The sequence below is a fragment of the Trachinotus anak genome, unplaced genomic scaffold (assembly GCF_046630095.1).
Source record: "Trachinotus anak isolate AG129_WGS33_773 ecotype Australia unplaced genomic scaffold, CSIRO_AGI_Tana_v1 ptg000025l, whole genome shotgun sequence".
NCBI classification, from domain to species: Eukaryota; Metazoa; Chordata; class Actinopteri; order Carangiformes; family Carangidae; genus Trachinotus; species Trachinotus anak.
This window is the reverse complement of record NW_027273876.1, coordinates 6,370,383-6,393,225: the sequence shown is the minus strand read 5'-3', so window position 1 is coordinate 6,393,225 and position 22,843 is coordinate 6,370,383. Positions and strand designations below refer to the sequence as shown.

At 42.2% G+C, this 22,843-nt stretch overlaps 2 protein-coding genes across 5 annotated transcripts in view; one reads left to right on the top strand and one right to left on the bottom strand.

The window, feature by feature from the left end:
• The window catches only part of LOC139608697 (neurotrypsin-like), a 28,200-nt gene extending 5,880 nt beyond the window's left edge, over positions 1–22,320 (bottom strand). The window contains exons 1-10 of the mRNA XM_071462676.1: positions 22,039–22,320; positions 18,001–18,043; positions 8,250–8,492; positions 7,364–7,502; positions 6,345–6,523; positions 5,940–6,087; positions 3,686–3,864; positions 3,158–3,299; positions 1,455–1,675; positions 34–175 (exon numbers count right to left, since the gene is read on the bottom strand). Of these exons, the coding sequence (XP_071318777.1) occupies positions 34–175; positions 1,455–1,675; positions 3,158–3,299; positions 3,686–3,864; positions 5,940–6,087; positions 6,345–6,523; positions 7,364–7,502; positions 8,250–8,492; positions 18,001–18,043; positions 22,039–22,134 (1,532 nt within the window). The 5' untranslated portion in view covers positions 22,135–22,320. The remainder of the gene's footprint in view (positions 1–33; positions 176–1,454; positions 1,676–3,157; positions 3,300–3,685; positions 3,865–5,939; positions 6,088–6,344; positions 6,524–7,363; positions 7,503–8,249; positions 8,493–18,000; positions 18,044–22,038) is intronic.
• LOC139608907 (E3 ubiquitin-protein ligase TRIM39-like) lies at positions 11,326–17,040 on the top strand. 4 transcript variants are annotated; one of them, XM_071463040.1, is made up of 3 exons: positions 11,333–11,404; positions 12,845–12,956; positions 13,558–17,040. In XM_071463040.1, exons 2-3 carry the CDS (start codon positions 12,929–12,931, stop codon positions 15,234–15,236), a joined length of 1,707 nt encoding a protein of 568 aa, XP_071319141.1. In that variant the 5' UTR covers positions 11,333–11,404; positions 12,845–12,928; the 3' UTR covers positions 15,237–17,040. The 4 variants fall into 4 exon arrangements, with proteins under 4 accessions (XP_071319143.1, XP_071319141.1, XP_071319140.1 ...); XM_071463039.1 differs by lacking the exon at positions 11,333–11,404 and adding an exon at positions 11,439–11,865; XM_071463042.1 differs by lacking the exon at positions 12,845–12,956 and having other exon boundaries at positions 11,326–11,404.
• Positions 22,321–22,843: the final 523 nt, after the last annotated feature.

The following is a 22,843-nucleotide window of genomic DNA, read 5'->3' as shown; positions in this document are numbered from 1 at the left end:
TCTCATCTTTCTTTTATGGACATTAACATTAACCTGTGTCCAAGCTGTCTGCACACCACGGCTGCGTTCAGGTCGTTCCAGCCTGAGTCGCAAATACTCCCCCAGTCACCATGGAGATACACCTCGACTCGACCCTCCTTCCTGCTGCTGCCACCCACGAGACGCACCAGGGGACCTGACAGAAAGAATAAAAAAAAAAAACACAAAACTCTCATTGATATTCATGTCTGTGCATCTGCATACTCCAGTCTCTACTTGTGGTGAGCGAGCTACATGTCCACTGACAGTGTTAAATGTCATCCGCAGCCTCGTGCGTCTTTGCTCAGCTTCTATTCTCATTCTAATGGGCTGTGTGTGTCGACAGGAGGCGCAGGACCTCTGGAGCGCTGAGACAGTAAACAACGTGCTGCTCTCTCTGCTGTCAACATGTGGCATTTAAACTATGGACACCGGCGTTTTCACAATGAGGTAAAGATACAGAAGGAGAGAGAACTGGTTTCATTCGTTCATAGATAGATAGATAGATAGATAGATAGGTAGATAGATAGGTAGGTAGATAGATAGATAGACCAGCACTCTGCAGGGACAGCTTGGCCTTTTGCCACAAAATTAATCGCAGTTGCACAGTCACCACACTCCTGCAGTGCAATGCAATGATAGCCTGGTTTCTTCCTCCCTTTGTTCTCACTGCAATTGCTTTCCAGTGAACTAAATCTCTCAAATCGTTGCACAGCAGTCTGGTCTGTCTGGTCAGCATGTGGAGGATACAGTCTTGATTACTGCACTAAAACGATCTGAAACGGCGCCAAGACCAACATCAGACAACCTAAACCAGACTTCAGAGAAAAAAATTCGAATTCATTGTGAATGATCCGGATCTGCCCCAAAATTTAGAGGGTTCCTCCCTGGCCCATGATCCAATCCCTCCACCAGGTTCGGTAGAAATCGGTTCAGTACTAAACTTCCTTGATGGAGGTAAATAAATGTATGTTTCACTAAAGTATAGATCTGACACAGGATAATCTCTTTGTCAAAACCTGTAAAGTTAATTAAAGCTTAAAATCTGGATTCTGTAGAAATTCTAAAAAAAATTGTGAAGCAAACTTTTTGTGATTAAGTTCTGAGACAGGAACCCACAGTCACCTTATTGCTCTTTGCAGCTTTGATTCACAGCATTGTTCTCTGAGCCTGGTTTTTTGTTTTGATCCTCACACACTGGGGGCAGCAGTGCTATTGGTTGGGAAGAGAGTTTGTGACTGAATGGTTGCCAGTTTGGGGAAAACAGCTGCTACAACTGCTACAACTCCACGCTGTGGTTGTGCTCGGCAGCTCAGAGGTGTGAACGTGCTGACTGAGTGTTAAACGGAGTGTTAAGAGTATCTCTGTGTAATCTTGAATAGATAAAAGGTTTAAAAAAAAACATAGAGTGGCTCGCACCAGGTTTCATCTCTTACCTGTTGAAGGTGCGATGACCGGCACCTCATTGGTCTCGTGGCTGGATCGGCCCCTGCAGCGAACCCCGACATCCTCGCTGTGGGAGCAGTCGGTCCGACCCCAGATCCCATATTGACAGTCCAGCAGGGAGGTCTCAGATCCGTCACACTGGACGTCGTCCAGGAGGATCAGACCGACACCCTCGCCGAACGTCCCATCTGACACGACCTCAGCGTGACCCCTGAAGGTGGGGAAAAGTGTGATTCTTTCCTATTGTGGAGTCTGAGACTTGAAGTGAGTTCTCCAAATGTGCAAAACTACAAGTGGAATATTAGTTGTTCAGACTCCAGAATATTAAAAGTGAGGTTGTTGTTATTAATGTGTATTTTCCCTGGAACTCGGCTACTCAAGGGAAATAAACAGGCTGCAGACTTTAATCAGAGCAACAAGAAAAAAAAACACCCAAACTTTCTCTTTCAGTCCCAGATGTCCACTGAACATAACAGAAGGTAGAAAACAAAAACACCCTGCCAGACTGGGAAACTTCACTCCTACATATCTACACTTATATTACTGAACTTGTACCTGCAAAAGTCCAATATAATGATATGAAACTGCTGCAAATAAAAATACGTAATGTCCCACAGAATATCATGTGACTTCATTTTAAAACATACATTAGTGAAGTGAATAGTTAAGTAGTAAATTCGAACATTTAATTTGCTTTTAAATGAACAAATACAAAGCAAACAACAAGTTGGAGTAACAGAACCAAATTATTAAAACAAGGTAGTTTTTATTATTGTTTGTATTTACTTAGCGTGTGTCTTTGGATGCACACATACTGTCACCACGCTCAACAGCGATGCCACAGGGTCCTGGAGTGCACATTTACATCACTGCAGCCAGGTGAGAGGTTAAACCCGTGGAGGTCAGCGAAGACAAAATGTTCCAGGGTCGTCAAGTTAATCTTTAAGTATATTTGCTTCGAGTTCAACACTCAGCAGCTCAGCTAATCTGCCTCAGGACTGTGTGCTTGTGTTTTAACAAGGTGTGACAGGCTTTGATTTCTCGTTTCCCCCTGTTCCTCAGTTAATCCAAACACAAAACGTCTTGATAAATTCACCACAATGAGCATTTCAACAGCACTAATTCCATCAGTGCAGCAGGAGTCGTGTCAGGTGAATGAATGAAACCCAGCACGTCGTGCAGCAGCCTTCTTTTAAAGGTAGGCTTTTAATGTGAAAAAAACAGGAAGTGTTGAGTTTCGTTAACACTGACCAGAAGTATGGCAAAGAAGAACAAAGGAAACAACAACAACTATGTGAGTATTATTGAACTAGTGCTGTGGAAATGTACATTACACTCAATTTGTCATATGAGCTGCTTCAGGAGGAAACAGGTCATTTCACTGTCCTCTGGGTTTTCTTTTTTTTTACCCAGCCTTTTTTATTCACTGGCCTTTATTTCTTCTTTTCAACTACACCCCCTGCTCAAACAACCCTATGATCAGAGTGAGTTCGGTACAAATATTGATTAATCCTGATTGGTGAACAGAGTGAGTGACATCACAGCCACCAGTGAGAAGAGGAAATACAGAAAATCTCTCCTAGTACCAAACCTGGTTCGACTTTGGCATAAAATCAGACGTGTTTGTCTAGGACCTTTACTCAAAAACAGGTTTAACACAACAAAAACACAAGCGCTGGTTTCGTATTCATACCTGTAGCCCAGCTGTCTGCAGACCACCTCTGCATGCTGCTGGCTCCAGTGGTCGTCGCACACCGTTCCCCAGTCACCGTTGTGGAAAACTTCGACTCGACCCTCCCAGGGACTGTCGCCTCCCACCAGACGCACCACGCCATCTGAAACAGTTTCACACCGGGGTCGTTATTAAGTCCTCTGAGACCGTAAATGTGATTAAAGCCAGATACGCTTGACCTGACTGTGCAACCACGAGGCAAGATTACATTTTACAGATGCTACTTTTTCCATTAGCATTAACCTTAATATTTCATTTCCAGATGAATTATTAATCTTAGATTAGTTAGTAATTGTAGCTGCTGTTTCATGCCAGTAGATATGTTTCTTCTGCTGCCATTAATCCTCTTTCTGCTTGTCACACGGAGGATGTTGCTGCTTCATGTGGTAATGATTTATTGATGTTCAGGGGCTATAAATAGCAGCTTTATAAGCCTACCACTGTGTACAGCAGTGTGTGTGTGTGTGTGTGTGTGTACAGTGCATGTACCTGTATAAGGGCTGCAGGAGACTCCAGCATCCTCCATGTGGTCACAGTTGTGTTGCTCCCAGTCACCATGGGGACACTGATCCAGGAAGAGCTCGTTTCCTGTGCACTTCACAGCGTCCAGCAGGATCGGGCCTGAACCCTGACCGAAGTGAGCCCAGGACCAGGCTTTCGCCACACCCCTGCAACACACACACACACACACACACACAGGAGGACATTGTGTGTATGCCTAGATTTTTTAACAGCGATACACTGTGAGACGTGAATCAACTGGTTAACCTATTTGAATATTTTAAGTCTGGGCACTTATCAAAGACAGAGGGTGTCATATGTTGCACGGATTATAAAGCCCCTTCAGGCAATTTTGCAATTTGTGTTGACACTTGACCCTTGACCTCCCTGCTGGACTCTTACACACTCGCTCACAAGCAACTTGAGCTGCCACTCTCAACAGTATCCTAAAATATGAACTGATATTTAAAGATTTGTTTCCATATCTCAGAATATTTGCTATCATTTGCTAATTAGCATTAAACATAAAACTCAGCAGAGACTGATGGGAGGGACGTTCGTTTAGCAGGTGTTTGGTGACATGTCGAATTTTATCAAGGTGAAATTTTGACCCGATAAAGGTGCAAGAGGAAAAGTTGATGGATAATCAAGGTTATTACAAGGGAAGCATTTATATCTGTGAAAAAATATGTACATGGCAGCTGTCAAGATATTTCATTAAAGAGATGTCAACCTCATGATGGTGCTAGAAAAGTCAGGAAATCACCGAACTCTGTGGAGCTACTGGATATAAACCTGAGCTACATGTAGCTCTGCCCAGTTCTTACAAAACAGAACAAAAACAGCAACATCAAACACTTTCTAAATAAAGCATATGTCTAAAAAAATCTAATTCATCCAAATAAATAATAAATAGCTCTCAGAAAGATGTTGCTGTATTCATGTGGTGATGATTTATTGATGCCGAAATGCTACAAAAAGCATCTTGTGTTCGTGTGTGTGTGTGTCCATGTATTTCTGCTCCTCTGTCCATGTTTAGACTGAAAATAACATAAGAAGGTGGTCGGGCATAGAATATAATGGAAGACTCCTTCTTATTCTTATTCTTATTATTATTATTATACAGCTTTTAGAGTAGAAAATGCCTCAGAAATCAAAAGTGGAAGGATGAAAAGACTGTTTTGTCGTCTGTGCTGTCACTCATGTAACACCGACAGCCGTGAGTAGATGGATGGTTGTTGTCAAAAATCATATTTGCTGGAGAATTTATTTCACATGCCCAGTGGGAGGGGGAGAGAGGGGGTTGTTTTGATTGTTGAAAACATGAAAGTGCATAAATGCTTGACACAAATATCTATTGCAGCCACACAAAAAAAGCTGCGCCGGTGGGAAAAACCAAATCATTTTCGGTTTGTTGTGTCTTCAAGTGTCAAAACTCCTCAGTGCCTGTGTGCAGCTGTGTGAGAACCCGCGCATCAGCATCAAGACATCTATTATTTAGAGACGCAAACTCAGATGGCGAGGTGTCCCCCGCTGTTTGTGGAGATGAAATACAACCTCATGTTGAACATGGAAGGGTGTCTCTCTCTTCACAGCAACAACTTCATCACTGTTTGACACTCAGTTGTGTTGTTAAACCTTCTCTGCAGGAGTGCACACACCTGTGCACGAGGAGGAAACACCTGCACAGATTCAGATGGTGTTTCCCTGAGATTCAGATGGTGAAACCCTGATCCAAACCACACCCATGTGCTCTGCCCCCAAAAGTCTCCACACTAAACTATTCCAGCTCATTAATGGTTATTAACTCATTCGCTTCAGGAAAAGAACTCAATTTTAAAGAGTCGCAGCCCCTGTTTATCTAATTTATAGTAACTATAGCACAACTGCAGGGACGTGTCCCATTTCTATTATTCAAAATGACCCAAAGTAGCTTCATCCTCATTTCCTCTTTCCTTTTCACTCTCTGTGTTAAGAAGAAGGTTCCTCCCAGACCAGAGGGTGGACAGTAAAACCCTCCGACAGCAAGTCTGCACCAGCTGATTTTGTAAACGTCACTTCCCCTAAACAGCAGAGCTGGGAAGAAGAATTCAGGTTTCTCCTGGTTACTTTGTCAAATATAAAAATACAGATTTCCAAAGGTAGATAAACAGTGCTGGATGTAACATGTTAACCCCGTAGTTACCCAGAGACAGGGACTGAACGTCACCACACATATTTTAACTTGGTGTAGCGTGCATACCCAAAACCAAGCTGTCTGCACACCACTTCGGCGTCTCTGTCGTCCCACTGGTCATCGCAGACGGAGCCCCACCTTCCAGCGTGAAACACCTCCACTCGACCTTCAAAGTCTTCCTCACCTCCGACCAAACGCAGCGGAGGGCCGCTGCCTACAAAGCAGAGGGGATGTAGAAATACACCTGAAATCGGCCTCTGTTTGTTGTTTTCATTTCAAATTTAAATTTCCTTTATTAGCAAAACTGTGATTAATTTTATATTATTGTCCAAGTAGGGCTGCATAAAATGTCACTGTTTAGCTTCTATAACAGGAAAACAACGACAATAAAAATAAACTTGTCTCTCTCAGGTGTGTGTGGGTGGAAATATTCAGGTCTGGTTGCCATGACGCTGTAGAAGTCACACTGACCTTCTGGTGGCGCACACAACACTGCGGCCTCGTTTCCATGGCTACAGTCACCGGTGACGAACGTCCTGCTCCGGCACTTACTCAGGCTGTTCTCATCACCGCGGCAACCTAGACGCTCGTAGTGAAAGAGGCCGGAGCCCGAGCCGAACTGTGAGTGCTGCAGGGCTGTGCCAATGTCACTGTCAGAGCAGAAAATCACCAATGAGGGAAAATCTACTCAAGAGCTGTACTTAAGTACACATTTATACACACTTTATACTTCTACTCTACCACATTTCAGAGGGAAATGTTGTACTTTTTATTCCACTACATCTATTTGAGAATTTTGCTTCACGATTTGCACACAAAGCACAGGAAGAGCTTTTACAATATGATGCTTTCTTATAAGTGAAACTACCTAGCAGTATATACACGTAAAGTCAAAACAATTGGTCACTTCATCAATCAGTTGATCTACATAAAATTATTTCCCAACAGAAATTATTTAATTTTCCATGCAAAAATGCCAAATATTTTTTTGGGTTATGGTTTCAGCTTCTTGAATATCAGAATTCTGCTGCTTCAATTTAATAATTTTGAGGTTTGGACAAACTTTGTAACTGCCAAACTGTGGGAACTGGTAACAGGCATTTATCACTCTTTTGTGAATTTTTACAAACCAAACAAAGAATTGATGAATCATGAAACTAAGAAGATCAGTCCATCATAAAAATAATCATTAGTTGCAGCCCTACATAAAACAATTGAGTATTAGCTCCACTTTTACCAGGTAAAGGAGTAAAATGCTGCTTATGCATTAAAGTAGTGATAATCTAATGATATAATATATGATAGTGCAGCACACAGAGGGACCATTTTTCTTCACTAAGTACATGTACCTTTATTACTTTACACAAGTTTTCCTGTTTTTACTAACTGATACTACCTCAGTAACATTTTCAATGCCACTATTTTATTTTTACATTGTATTTTTATTTTGAAGGAGCTACAGATCAAACTTGTGTTTTGTTTCCTCCTACCCCAGGCCCAGCTGCCTGCAGATCACACTGGCGTCTCTGTCTGTCCAGTGGGAGTCACACACCGCCCCCCACTGGCCGTTCAGGTAGACCTCAACCCGCCCACTGCCGGAAGACGAGCTGCCGACCAGACGAGCGGCGCCTAAAAGACCCGAGAGAGATGAGGAGGTTTAAGGCTCAAACACAAACGTTCATCAGAAACAGTCGGATGTCTCACCATGTACACAACAGTCACACAAACATACAATGTCAAATACTATGCCATGTCCATGACTTATCATTTATACTCATTTATAGCTACATAAAGAGTTTCCAGCCACTTGATAAAAGTAAGTGCAGTATTCACTCTTCTTTTAGCACCGTCTTTTTCTGGCTCCCTAGCAGCTAAATGCTCTGTTAGCTAGATGCTAACTGTGTCTGCTGTTTGGTGCTGAGCACAAAACTGTCTGCAGGAAATGAGGTGGATGAGAGCAGAGTTTGCGGCCCAGAAAAACCAAAACCAATGACCGGAAACGGACTAAAAAGCTCTAGATTACACACAGTTATAAGATCCATTGTTTGCCTTCTTTACTCGTCTCACAACACCTCAGATTTACTGTGAACCATTAATCGATTGATAAAAGTCAACAGATTACTTGATAATGACAATGATCGTTAGCTGCAGTGGCAGTTTCATGAGTCCGATATTTGAAATGTCAAATCTGAACTAACTTGGTTTACAATGGAATAAGGAAGCGTGATTTAACTGTTGAATGTTGTTCCTTATCTGTGTGTTTTATTCTGAAACTTAAACCGCTTTGTAACTCTGTGCAAAGAAGTGCAAAAATAAAGTTTATGGTTTTTACAAATGGTCCTAAATCAGTCATCTCCTGGTAATCTGTGGTCGCACCCTGGTGGCAGTCGCAGTAGGCCCATCCAATGGCTCCAGAGTTTTGTCTGAAGAAACACCAGGGGTTGGACTCCCGGTCCGGGTTCCTGCAAAAGCTGTGGTCGCCCAGCCCTCGGCCCGGGTACTGCATGACATAGTCTGGAAAGTCGGTCCATTTCAGACAGGGGGCGCCAGAGTCTGTCTGGGACACGGTGCCGTTGTAGTATCCTAACTCTGTGAATCCCTCAGAGCAGGACAGAGGCACTGCACAGAGACAGAGGAAGGGAGGGAGGGAGAGAGTAAATGTTAAGGAGGATGCAAGAATAAGATGTTTTGGATGAAACAGGGAGGAGGGGGATTTGGGTCAGAGAGGACAATGTGAACAAAAGGAAATGAAATGGGGAAAGTTTGATAGCAGAAAGAGGAGTGGAACTGCTCTTATTGAAATCACATTATCCCCGTGTCTGTATTTTATCTGAACATAAAAGCTTACATGGATGATTTTCATGTGCTGTCCACTACCACAGTAGGATCCTGCCTAATGTACTCACCATTGCTGAGCCACGTTGAACTGGTGAAATTTCCATAACCTTAAAACCACCCTTATTTAATGTGGAGGTGACCAGATACTCGGTGTAATCTTCTCTGAGGAGCAGGAATGTGAGTGAAGCTCAGGCAGACTGAGAGGGAAACTGCTGACATCAAAGTGTATAGAAATTAGGCCACAAAGCAGCAGGGCTTACATACTGTAGCCTGTTAAAAACTTACATCACACATTAATGAACAGGGATCACACTGCAGAACATAACAAGCAGAGAGGCGCACTTAACCACACCGGGCAAGCTAACGCACTCACAGGTGCAAAGTGTGTTTTTTGGTTTAGAGGAGGGTTATAGAATGAAAATAGAAGATCTGTATCCGTATCCTTGTTTATGGGACATTTCATATCAAAATATTAAAATGTGTTTGTGAATTTGTGGAAGTCTACACCATGAACCACCATGTGGCCACACTAGCATCATGGCTCCAGGGATGGATCACCAGCAGGTTGACATTTTTTACTTGTAGTGAAATGTCCTTACAAGCACTGGGTGCATGTCTGTGAAATCGGGTTCAGATGTCCGTGGCACTGAGAGAATGACTCCTGATGACCTCGGCGATCCCCTGACTTTCTCTATAGCACTACAAAGGGCTCACATTTTTGCACTTCTTCTGTGAAATATTTCAACATCTACTTGTTGGATTGTCAAAAAGTTTTGTACAGACACCCCACCCATAACTTAGGGGATTCCCTGACTTGCCAACAAACTAAAATTTTCCTTTTTTTCCCAATATTTGGATTCATGATCCAAATATTTGCAAAACTATACTCCCATGTATCAAAAAGTGAGGATATTGAACACAACTAACACTACAACTGCTTGTAAGTCTAAGTGTGCTTTGAGCTGAATGTCAGCTCAAAGCACTGCTGTGGCTGTGGACTGTTGTTTCTCGAAAGCCCATGGTGCCCTCCGGTACAAAAATAACATGTAAATTCATGCTTTCACATGTGAATTGTCCTGAAACCACTTGTGCCTGTATCATGTGAAAAGTATAAATCTACCAATATCATGCAAATTCATCACACTTAAAATGCTGTTGAATATCTGCAATAAAACCCTATGTTTTCACGTGTGACGTCTCACACTTTCATGTTATATATCAACTGCGTATGCCTGTATGTGGCTTTTACACATGTGAAATAGTGTTTCTGATTATAGTCACATATAAATAAATAAATAATATGTATTTGGGAGACTTCACACCTTTTCTCCACCATATTTCAGAGGGAAACTTTTTATCTGACAGCTTCACAGAGTTACTCTGTATGGAGCCGCAGAGTGCTCAGTATTAAATAAATCAATAGGACATTATGAAATAAATTATAAATTAATGTTATTTCTTCATTCATAATGGCAGCAGAGCTGTCACCACCCGTCACCTTTCAGCCAACCATCAGTCTGAAAACATGGAAAACCCCCAAAACGAGAAAGAAACCACAGTGACTTTCTCTACATGTAGTGGAGAATTGTCCCCATGTTGTGTTTATAGTTTCTGGTCAGAATTTTAAAACTTTCCACACTGAAGCTTTCAGGGTTTCTGAGGCCAAGCAGCAACTAAACTATGATGAATGGTGGAGGTGCTTCAGTAACCAGCAACAGTCTTATCTCCTCAACACACACGGCTTGGCCGTCCTGGAACATTATCTACACAGTGCAACACTTATGCCCAACTCGCACACTAACACACAAACACACACTACATTCCAGTCAGATGCAGAAACACACACACACACACACACACACATACATACACACACTGCAATTTGCAATTTGGAGGGAGATAAGAGAAAGAGGCAGCAGGGAGAAGCAGTGAAAGCACTGGAGAGTCTGAGAAAGAGGAAATCAGGCAGAAATGTACTGAACTAAAACAGAGATCTATCCTCAAACAATAAATAATACAGAATACACTCAGACACTGGACCCAAAAACAACCCTCACAAGTATCCAAACCTAAAAGAAACAGCCTATTGATACAGCGACAAAAAGGGTGTCTGTGAGGGGCCGAGTTGTAAGGCAATGAGGAGTCACAGGTATCTTTTCAAAAAGAGGGTTTATTTACTCCAAATTAACAAACCTCAAATTACAAAAAATGAACCAAAACAGTCTGGGCCCATAAAAGAGGTCAAAGTGACAAAGCTAACTGAGGCAAAATAACCTAGAGCCAAGCTCAACCTAACTCAACTGACCTACAGACGAAGAACACAAGGGAACATATATACTGGCTGATCAGACCAGCTAAGACACACAGGGGGATAACATAAAAACGAACAATTTAACTAACAAATAAACAAACAGGACAGTCGGTCTCAAGCTTAACACAATATCTAATAAACCTGCACAACAAAAAGAAATACCCTACTATCAAACTAAGGTCTAAATAAGTAAATAATCAAACATAAGAACTCCAATCTCCCCCCATAATGACAGATACTTAGTTCAGTCCTAATTAACACATCCCCTATAAAAGTCTCCAGCTTCCTTAGGAACATCCTTTGCTTGACCCCAGCCAGATGACCCAGGCAGCAGAGGTAAGGAAACACCGAGCACCGGCGAAACAGAAGAACACATCTTAAGGTAACTTAAATAAACACAAATGTTAAATGTAGAGAAAATTAACTAAACATGTGTACTGCAAGTTAATCTAAATGATAAAATAAGAAATAAACCATAAGTATGTCATATGAAATAAAGAACTTTGTGTCCTTCTTTATGTGTTTACATGTATGTGCAATATGGGTGTAAAGTGTAAAGAAAACCTAAAATAACTAAAGAGATGTCAGTGCATGGAGTTACTGACTTTTACTGTGTGGCTGCAAGTGTGGCCATCACAATACACTCAGACACTGGACCCAAAAACAACCCTTACAAGTATCCAAACCTAAAAAAAAAACAGCCTCTGGATACAGCGACAAAAAGGGTGTCTGTTCCTTTAAGAAACATGACACAGGAAGAAACTGAAAGTTAAGTTCTTTCTGTAGAAAGGACAGAGCGCTCCACTGTTTTTCCCTCTGCTTCACTCACCAACGTCAGCACAAGTAAGTGGTCATTTCTGAGTCAAATGTTCATTCTAACACATGAGAAGTGAGACTTGTTGTGTGTAAGATGTAGTTTTCATCCCACTCTTTGCTAATTTGAGCCTTTTGGTTGAGAAATGTTGCTTCTTACTCCAGCACAGTTACAAATGTGTTGCCAGAATAATCTGACCTCAAGGTCCAGTTAGTGAGTTTTCATATGACATGATCTCTATTAGCACAGTTTGCTCAGTTGTTATGTAACTGTTGATGTTCAAACTGTCTGAAAACAAAATAGCTGACCACAAGGTCCATTTATTACATTTTCTGGAGCTTTCACATATGTTACAATGTCTTCATAAAGATCATTCATGATATTGTGGTGATTTTTTTTTTTAAACTGCTGTATTTGAAGTTAATAATGAACTTTGAACTTCAGCTTTCATTGTGGCTGAGAAGTCCTCATAGATGCAGTGAAATGACAAATTCCTTTCCACTTTCTGATTAAACCTGTGCTTTTGTCTCATTTGTCCAGTTATCTTTTCATATGTGCCAAATGCAGGTCGAAAAAGAATGTTTCTGTATTTTTATATCATCCTGATTTATCTATATGAATGTATCCAGTCAAACTTATTTTGGAGCATTTAATTTACCCCACTCAGCATATACAGCTGCCCGTTCCTGTGGGTCATAGTTAGCAGAGCACCGTCATGGCATGAGGTGTGTGTTTGGATTTCAGCTGACAGAAACTTTGTTTACATTTCCCCCACTGGCCAGATGTAGTAAAGATATGTATTATTATATATTATTATATATATTACTAAGGGAGGTGTGGGAGGCCAGCAGTCTTCTGCAGCCACATATCATGCCCCGCCCACTTTTATATGAACCAATGACATTTTATTTACATCACTGTAAACTCAGCCCAGGTTTTCTGTTTCACCCAGAAATACGTCATTACTGCAGCTTAAGATGTTCTAACCATTTTAATGTGACTTTAAAGGTACTAGCAGAGCATTGGACCACTTGATTCTGATGAATGGATCCCTGTCCTGCTCGTATCTCGTTCAAGATCACAAACCAGTAGATGTGGTGTTGGTGTTGTAACAAGAAAGGTAACAAGAAAAGTACTTTTTTCAAAAGAAATTAGCTTGGAAATGTTTCACGGTGGGTTATTTACATTACATACTGAAAGATTCCCATCACGGTTTCAGAGCCCAAAGATATTCACTTTATCAGAAGAGAAAGTGGAAGCAGTGAATTTTTGCCATTCTTGCTCTAAACACGACCTAAAAATTAGTCATCAGAATTGCTGCCGATTCATTTTATAAATCGATCAACCAGCTGGTTAACCGACTAATTGTTTCAGCTCTAAATTAATTCAATGCATCTGTTACAGACTAAGCTTGGTGGTGAGAAAACAATGAATGTAAACAGAAACTTTCTTTGTTTGGAACTGGAAAACACTGAAGGGTACCTTTTAAAGTGCTCAGACAAATGAAAAAGCTGCTTACATGGGATGTGATTTGACACGGTCTGGTGTTTACATGCACTGACGCATTTCATGGAAACATTTTATTCTGTTTGGGCTTTTAGATTTCAATATTATTTTGCAAATGCTGTTTCTAAGGTCAAGAACGAGCTCTGGATCTCTGAGTTAAGTTGTAAGATTGTAGATTCTTAAATTTTAGTTTTTTGTGTTTTTGTTTGTTTTAGAAATGGCCTCCAACACCAGTCTCTTATCTGAGGATCAGTTTCTTTGTCCAATCTGCCTGGACACGTTCACTCGACCAGTTTCGACTCCGTGTGGACACAACTTCTGCATAACCTGCCTCACATCCTACTGGGACAACGAACCAATCTGCCAGTGTCCAGTCTGTAAGGAAACGTTTGAAAGGAGGCCGAATCTCAAGGTCAACACTTTCATCTCAGAGCTCGCGTCACAGTTCATGTTGCTTCATGCGACCGATGCTCACATCTGGAGCCCAGACCAGGTGAAGGCTGATGGCGGCGCAGTGCTATGTGATATTTGTGGTGACATCCAGCAGGCGGCTGTCAAATCCTGCGTGGAGTGTCTGACTTCTTACTGCAGCGTTCATCTAGAGCCTCATCACAGAGCTGCCGGTCTGAAGAGACACAAGCTGGTTGAACCTCTGGCGAACCTGGAGGACAGGGTCTGCAAGGAGCACAACCACCTCCTCGCATCGTTTTGCAAAAACGACAAAGCTTTGCTGTGTGACATCTGCGCCAGTTCGCTGCACGTGAACCACGATGTAGTTCCCGCGCAGCGAGCACACAGAGAGATGAAGGATCTGCTCGCGGACACGGAGGCAAGGGTGCAGCAGATGATCCAGGAGAGGCAACAGAAGGTGCAAGCCACGAAGGAGTCGGTGAAACAAAGCAAAAGAGAAACCAAGGATGTGATTGCAAACAGCGTGCGGGACTTAACAGCACTGGTGTCCGAGATTCAGAGGAGCCAGGCGGAGCTCGTCAAAGGGATGGAGGAGAGGCAAAAAGCAGCAGAGGAACAAGCGGGTGGTTTTATTAGCAGTGTGGAGCAGGAGCTCGCTGAGCTGCAGAGGACGGCGATGAAGATGAGGGAGCTAAGACAGACCGAAGACCAGCTCCACTTCCTCCTAGACTTTCCAAAGGCATCCCTCCTACCACCCACCATGGACTTGTCCACATTCATCTTTAACAGAAACCTGGAGATACAGCACGTGGAGAAATGTTTGAGCAGCTCTGTGTCTCAGCTGCGAATGCTACTGGTAAAAATGAACACAGAAATCAATACATCCTCCGCTTCCAACGACGCCATGCTGACGTACCTACAGCGGTACGAAGTCAACGTCTTGCTGGATCCTGATACAGCTCACCCTCTGCTCATTTTGTCTAATGACAGGAAGCAGGTGAGATACAGCATGGGTGCAAGTTTGTGGAGAATCCAGAACCTGAACCCGAACATGTTCACTGAACACCTGGCAGTTCTGGGACAGAGAGGCTTCTCGTCACACAAGTTTTACTTTGAGGTGTTTGTGAGTCAGAAGACTGAGTGGTGTCTGGGCGTGGCCACGGCTTCGGTCCAGAGGAGAGGGGCGCTCGTTCGGAGTCGTCACTCTGGACTCTGGGCCATCTGGTTTCTGGAGGATAAGTTTGAAACCTTCAGTTCTCCTGGTAAGACGGTATACTTAGGGAAAGTGGAGAGGGTCGGTGTGTTTGTGGATTACCATGGAGGTGAAATCTCGTTCTACGATGTGCAGACCGCCGCACTTATTTACTCATTTACTGAGTGTGTCTTCACCGAGGAGCTCTACCCATATTTAAACCCCTGTGATAATGAATATGGTTCAAACTTGGATCCAATGGTAATTGTTCCAGTCAGTCGCACAGCGTGAACAGAGGCTTCAGAGATGCAGTGATTTGTGGGTTAATTAATAAAGTGCAGCTGATGTGTTTGATTTCAAAAGCACCTTGAGTTCAGTGAAGACTTTTTGGTAAAGTAGCTTTTCATTATCCTAAAATATGGAATTGATGGAGAAGAACCATCTGCATTGTGTGAGGCTTAGAGCTTACATTTTTCTGCTATATGTGAATTTATATAGTGAAACAATATTTCTCTATAATAATACTTTGAATTATTATAAGGGAAAACATGTATTTATGGCTGCGTGTGTTATATTTAAGGTATATTGTGCTCCTGGAACCAGTAATCAATCAATTGTTAAATTATCACTTATATGCACTTATTGTTAATTTATTTTGACTGGGCAACTAATTGTTTAAGCTAATCAGAGCGATTGTTTCTTATCTCTAGGATGTTGACTTCAAAATGTTTTGATTTGATCAAACAATATTTCTTTATTACACACAGGGAGCAAACAACAGAAATTCTAATTACTAAAAATGACATATCAGCCTGACTCTTTCCTGACCACAGAAATGATGTGGTTTTTATGAAGACTATGTTTGGAGCTCCTGCATCCAGGTACTCAGAGTGACGTCAGTTTAAGTCTGTGAAAGTCCAGGGTTTTTCGCTGGAGACATTTGTTACAAAAACACAGGTGTAAATAATGAAATGAAGGATGGCTCAGTTTCAGGGTCCTGGTTTTGCTCATGCTGACTCACTGTCACACTGTCATGGTTAACTGGGAAACTTGAACAGATAAGAGTTATTATTTGCAGCTGTGTTTTTACAACTATGATGAATCATAATAAAAAAATACATCATTCAACATTGAATTTTAATTCCCCAGTTATAAAACTCCACATACCATTCCTCCTTTGGCAACACTTTATTCTAAGTCCCTATTTAGCATTTATAAGCAGTACAAAAAATTAATAAATGGTTTATAAAACACTAATAAGTATTTGATGTAAAGCGTTTGTTAACAATTATAACTTCTACAAAGACATGCTTATTATTATTACTACTGTGTTCTACTCTATTATCATTCATCATTTGTTTATACACAAACTACTTATTATAGTTGTTAACAACTGCATTAATAAACACTTATTCCTGCTTACAACCATATTTTCATGTGTTATAAACAATTCATTATCTTCTATAATTGTTTTATATATATATCCTTTATTTATTATATTATACTAATTTATTATATTAAAATATTGACTTACAAAGCTTCTAAATACTAAATGGGGGACTTAAAATGTTACTCATTCTTTATTTAATTGTGTTTTGTTTCTCTATGAGTGGAATAAGTTGAGCAGTGAAAGAACAACAATGAAGGATAAAGTTTAAGATAAAAACCTGCATCCATGAGCCCTGCAGCTTTCTTAACAGCCACAGACACTATTATCTAGGCTTTTATATTAAAGAAAACACTATTTATACTTTTGCACCTTCACCTTCAATCAGTTATATTAAGGCAAATATGTGACAGTCTGTTTTTTGATGATGTTTTCCTAATTCAAAGACTACACTAATGAATCTATGTTATTTAAATCAAGTCAGGTGTTTGTTCATTTTGTTTTTATGATGACACTACATGCTGTAACCGTCACTGTAGTTGTCTGTGTTGGTCATGATTAGCCAAACGAATAAATAAAAACATGTTTTAAGCTGTATAAAACTTTTATGTCAGCTACTCCAGGCAACATTTTGAGTTTATTTCTGTCTAATCCCTCATTTCTATCATTGATGAAAGCAGGAAATATTAAAACAAACATTTCATTTTTTGTGTTTAGTTTCATTTTAACTCCACAACTGAAATTTGTCATTAAATTCCCTTTTTTCCCCTCGTCCTGTAAATTTCACTTCCTGCTCCCTCATCGTCATCCTGCGCATCTCATTCAACCTCTTTAATTCATCTCAACACCCGCAGCGTTCAGACACACACACACACACACAACACTCACTGCTGCTAACACCCTCCTCATTGCCACGACAACGGTACCCAGCCCATCGCCATGGGAACGCTCAGTCTCCCTGCTCCCATAATCCATTTCCCAGCCACAATGGGTATTTGACACGGTTCACACTTGGAGGTTTGCTGTATTGGATGGGGGAAGGCAGCGGCATCTTCTACACAAAACACACGCACTGTAACACATATGGAAAATGTTTTTCACCATTTCACCTGATTTTGACACAATTTCACGCAACAAAAGAGGAAACGCACAACATTTGTGCAACGTCTGCTGAGTTGTCATTATGAAAATAAACCTCAACCTTTTGAAAAGTGTCTTGAGATGATAAATGGGAGGAGCATTTGTAACTGCACATAATTTTCACTTGTCTTTCAATGTGTGCGCGGCTTCAAAAGCACAGATCAGCGCTGGTAATGAGCCTGAGAAGGAGGAGTTCCTCACTCTCCCCACCCCCAACCACCACCATCATCATCATCATCATCATCATCTCCTCTCAGGGATGTTGAGAAAGAAAGAAAGAAAGAAAGAAGAGGAAAATGAAAAGCAGAGGGGTGCAGGCCGGAGGGAAGAGGAGAGGTAAGGCTGAGTGTGGGAGCAGGGCAGAAACAGAAAGGGAGGGGGGGGGTGCTCATGAGTGAGTCAGAATGAGGGTTAAACTGGAGGGAAAAAACAACACAGGTAGAGCGGAGGGAAGAGATGGTGTAGGAGGAGAGGACAGATGGAGAAAGAGATGAGAGTGCTGTGTTTGGAGTATCACCTCCCACCTACCTGAGTTCTGCACCTCGTTTAAGTAACTGTCCTCAGCCACCACCTGCAGACAGGAAGAGGAAGATGCACCGAGTTAGATAAGATAACCAATACTAGGAGATTATTTCTACTGCAAAGAAGGTTTTGTTTTCTGACCTGTTTGTCTGCTAAATTAACAGAATATCAGAAAACGTAACAAATAATCAGTTATTGATGCAGAAAGTGCAACATTGAGCAATATTAAGCTATTTGCGAGAGATGGAATTCACCAATGACTTTGCTGATTCGAGCCATTTCGGTCTTTTCAGTTCACAGATTTGTGGTCATTGACTGTTCGCTTTTGTTCCTGAGGTCGAACCACTGATATGGCTGCAGCGTTCAGCTCGATTCCATCCATCCCATGTAACGTGAATGTGACATTACAGTGGCTTCAGGAAGTATTCAGACCCCTTCATGTTTTGGACGTAACATCTTTAATTGGATAAAAAATGCCACATTTGACAACCGAGCTACACTCAATAAGCCATAATGACAAAGTGAACACTTGTCATGTTTTCAGAAATTCAAAAACCAGGCCGTGAAGTCCCATGATAAAACTGGTGTGAGCCATAGATCAGGGCAATGGTATAAACCCATTTCTGTTCCCAGGAGAACAGTGGCCTCAGCAATTGTGAAATGAATAAAGTTTGGATCCATTAAAGTTTGGAACTGAGTTATCTGGCAAGAACCCAGACGCTCACACTAATAAAACTGAAGAAGCCTCTGCAGAGACGGAGAACCTGCTGGAAGGACGACCATCTCAGCAGCACTCCATCAGCCAGGCCTCTGTGGTAAAGTGGCTCCACAGAGTGAAAGGCTTATGATCACCTGCTTGGGGTTTGCCAAACGGCATCTAATGGGATCTGAGAGCATGAGGAAAAAGGTTCTCTGGTCTGATGAGACAAAACCTCAGCTCTCTGGGCAGATTCCCAAACATCATGTCTGGTGAACACCAGGCACTGCTCATGAAGCACGGTGGAGGCCGCATCACGCTATGCTTCTCAGTGGCAGGGTCATGCAGCCAAATACAGAAAGGTGTTTCAGGAAAACCTGCTCCGGAGTGCAGGCAACCTAAGACTGGAGCATCGGTTCACCTTTTGACCTGAAGCATTCAGCCAAGAAAACAGTGGCATGACTACTTTTGTAAATGAGTTTTTAATTTTGAATGCAGCCTTGGTGAAGGTGTTTACATTCTACATATTCTTGAATATGAAATACAGTCACTCAGGTTCAAAGCCGGAAACAAAGAGAACAAAGAAAAGTCTGAGAGATCAAGAGGTACAACTGTAAACTGAGCATTTTTTTCACAATTTCCTCACGAGTTTATTCACTGATGATGCAGGGATCACCAATCAAAGGAAAGAAATATTACAAGTTTGAACCACCCAGGTACATAGTGTACAGTGTCAACACACACACACAGACACACACACAGGCACAACAATAGTACTAGACAGCATCAAATGATATCTGACAGAGGAGTGTTTCTTTCAGTTTCAGAAATCAGGTCACACCTCTGCACAGCGGGGCACCTGACAGAAGAGGAGAGGACACACATGTATGTAACACACACACACACACCCATATACACTCTCTCTCTCTCTCTCTCTCACTGTGGAATAAAAATAGTGAGGGCAGTGAAATACAACACATTTCACCTTGACTCGGGTGAGTTCTGCTCTCTGGTTGTTTCTTTACAACAACAGACGCACACACACACACACACACACACACACACACACACACACACACACACAAAAAATCATCGCACAAACACCTCCCAGAAGGCACTGCTCATCCTAATGACATTAATGCAGGAACAGATGACCTGTGGTTGTGAACACTGATATCTCCATTTATATCAATCACACGGCTCGATTACGGCGCTAATCCGTTATGATGCTCTCACACCTGCATCCAGTGCATTGCCATGCAAACACAGCCACAAACACACACACACACACACACACACACAGACACCATAGGGAAGGATGTGTATGGATAGAGGGGAAGAAATGAAAAGGAGAGTCCATTTCTGCTCTGGGTGAAAAGACAGTACTTTAGGATGGAAGCTTCTCCAAACTGAGCTTTAAATCCTAGATAACAGAAATTGTGTTATCCTGACTGGTTGACACTTGAAAGCTTGTAAGGAAATCGCAGTGTTGTCCTCTCTGTAACGGTGCAATCTGTGACAAGTAAAGTCCTTTCGGTTGACGTTCCCAGCTGTCCATCATTACACAATTTCATTCCCCTCTCCGTGAGAGACTGGTGGTGCTGAAAGCTTGGTGACATGGTGACCACTTGCACCACTAAGCAGTTAAAATGGGAAATTTAAGTGAACATATTTGGACCATCCACTCCTACTGAGCGGAGAAACACAGCTTCTTTGATAGGATAGCTACATTGAATTATTATTATTTAATCTGACGATTACTTACAAATCAACCAATCAGAATACAGATACAAATCAAGCAATCACAATATGGCTAAAAATCAACCAATAAGAATCTGTCTACAAACCAACCAACCAATCAGAACACAGGTACAAATCAACCTATTAGAATACAGGTACAAATCAGTTAATCAGAATACAGCTACATACCAACTAACCAATCAGTATACACCTACAAAAAAACTAACCAATCAGAACACAGGTACAAATCAACCTATTAGAATACAGGTACAAATCAATTAATCAGAATACACCTACAAACCAATCTGATTACTCGTACTACAAACAAACTAACTAATCAGAATACGTCTAAAAACCAACTAACCAATCAGAATATGGCTACAATTCAACCAATTAGAACATACAAACCAGCCAACTTTGCAGGTTGAGGAGGACTGCTGATTGACAGTCTGGTTTCTTCCTGTTTACCTGTGTGGGTCTGCCTCTCTGATATTTTGTTCAGATGAAACCAACAAAAGAAAGTGCTGCTGCGTTCAGGAGCCTCCCGGAGAAGAGATTTGTCTAATGAAGCTGAAATGAAAAAGAAACTAATCTGCCATGTGCTCTTTGTGCTACTGCTCCCAGTGTTTGTGGGTCTAATTAAACCCTGTACATCACTGTTCCCCACTAATGACTCCTGCACAGGCTCCTATACACACTGCACATGAACACAACACACACTGTGGCAGGAGAGAGAAGAAAAGGCGAAAAATGAACGAGTCTAATCATTAATCGATTGATTGATCTTTAACTGATACTCGGCCCATTGCAGATCTAACATTCAGGACCATCAACCAATCCTGTCTCATAAATGACTGAGCCTGACCTCCAGCTGAGAGGACGAGCATGTTCTGCCCCGCACCTGACAACAACACCTGCCCCACCGGTCTTCACTCTCAGCACGTCTGAGTTGGCTGAATTGCTGTGACAAGCTCCAACGGCCCATGCAGGGTTCACTCCCACCGCACCGCGGGGGCAGAGGAGCCCCCGACGGGTTCCTCTCATGATATCCCGCCTAAGGGGTTGGGGAGGGGAGGGGAGGGGAGGGTGATTGATACCATGCGTGATTTTGCGTGTGTGTATATATGCGTGTGTGCTGGCACAGTGTCCGCTCTTAAAGTGGATAATGCGCATCACTAACTGGCTGAAAGAGCGGCTGTGTGATGCCGCTTCACTGCGCCGACCCGCACCTGCTTTGTTGGAAACGCACCCTGGACAAAACACCGTGCACGCACAATACAGGACCGCGTCCGTTAGGTGTGTTTTCAGCTCCACTGGATGACAGCTGTGGATTTATTGTAAAGCATGAAAACGCAGCCAGTCATCAAAGCCTGGTGCCATTGCCCTAAATTCTGGTACAGCCTTGTCAATAGGCTAATTATCAGTAATTTATCCATCGATTTAAGGTTTCTGGTAAAAAAAAAAAAAAAAATGCAGCATAGGTCATCAAAGCGTGGTTGTCATGGGTCATGGCTCCAGAAAAAAAAAAAGCATGTAAAGAAAAATCAGGCCAAATTACAAAATCAACCCATCATCCTCATCATCATGAAACAGGCTACAGTACGTACCTCTGCCAGCAGCGGCAGCCAGAGGCAGGCTCCGATCAAGCACAACATTTCCCGGCTGGTTAGAGCCATCCTTCCCGCCCGGTGCGTCCGTGTCATAGCCAGAGAAGCCGTCGCTCCACTCCCATCTCTGTTCCCCAACTGCCCGTGAGGTGAGCGGCTGTCCTCCCCGCGTCCCGCTGCTGGAAGAAACGTGGTGTGTGATGATGTACGTGGGAGGTTTTACGCACAGAAAGAAGGCAGGGTGGGGCCCAGTGAACGGGATGGAAAACACACACACACACACACACACACACACACAGATACAGTGATCCTGAGTTAAATAGTGTTGAGCTCTGCAAAAACCTGATGCCACAAGCAACCCCCCCCACACACACACACACACACATTGTGCAGGCATTTGTGTATTACAGGGACACTTCTCCCCAAACACTCCTTTCCACTTGCTGTACAATTACAAAAACAACAAAACACAAATTCCACGACTGAACACACTTAAGACTATACAACACAAAGATGTCAATGGGCTGATTAAATGTGCAATTGAAATAATGAAATGAAAGGGGAAGTTTTACAGAAGCCCTGCAATGCAAAAACTTTTCCATAGTTGTGTTTCAGTTGTGTATGTGTGCAAGTGCCAATAACACATTACAGTATTTACAGTTAAAAAACACATCACTGTCATGTCGCAGCTCCACTTTGTGGGTGCTGGACTTCAAAATTCGCTGCAGATCCTGAGGATTGAACCCAAGACCTCAAAACCCCAGAGTAGACCAGTTTTTAGGTCCAGTTTTTTCTGATGCTCATA

Excerpts from the sequence above, each read along its gene's own strand:
- LOC139608907 (XM_071463040.1), top strand. The coding sequence starts at position 12,929 with ATGTGGTGTTGGTGTTGTAACAAGAAAG. Across the intron at positions 12,957-13,557 it reads TTGGTGTTGTAACAAGAAAG|AAATGGCCTCCAACACCAGT; the intron begins GTAACAAGAAAA and ends TGTTTGTTTTAG.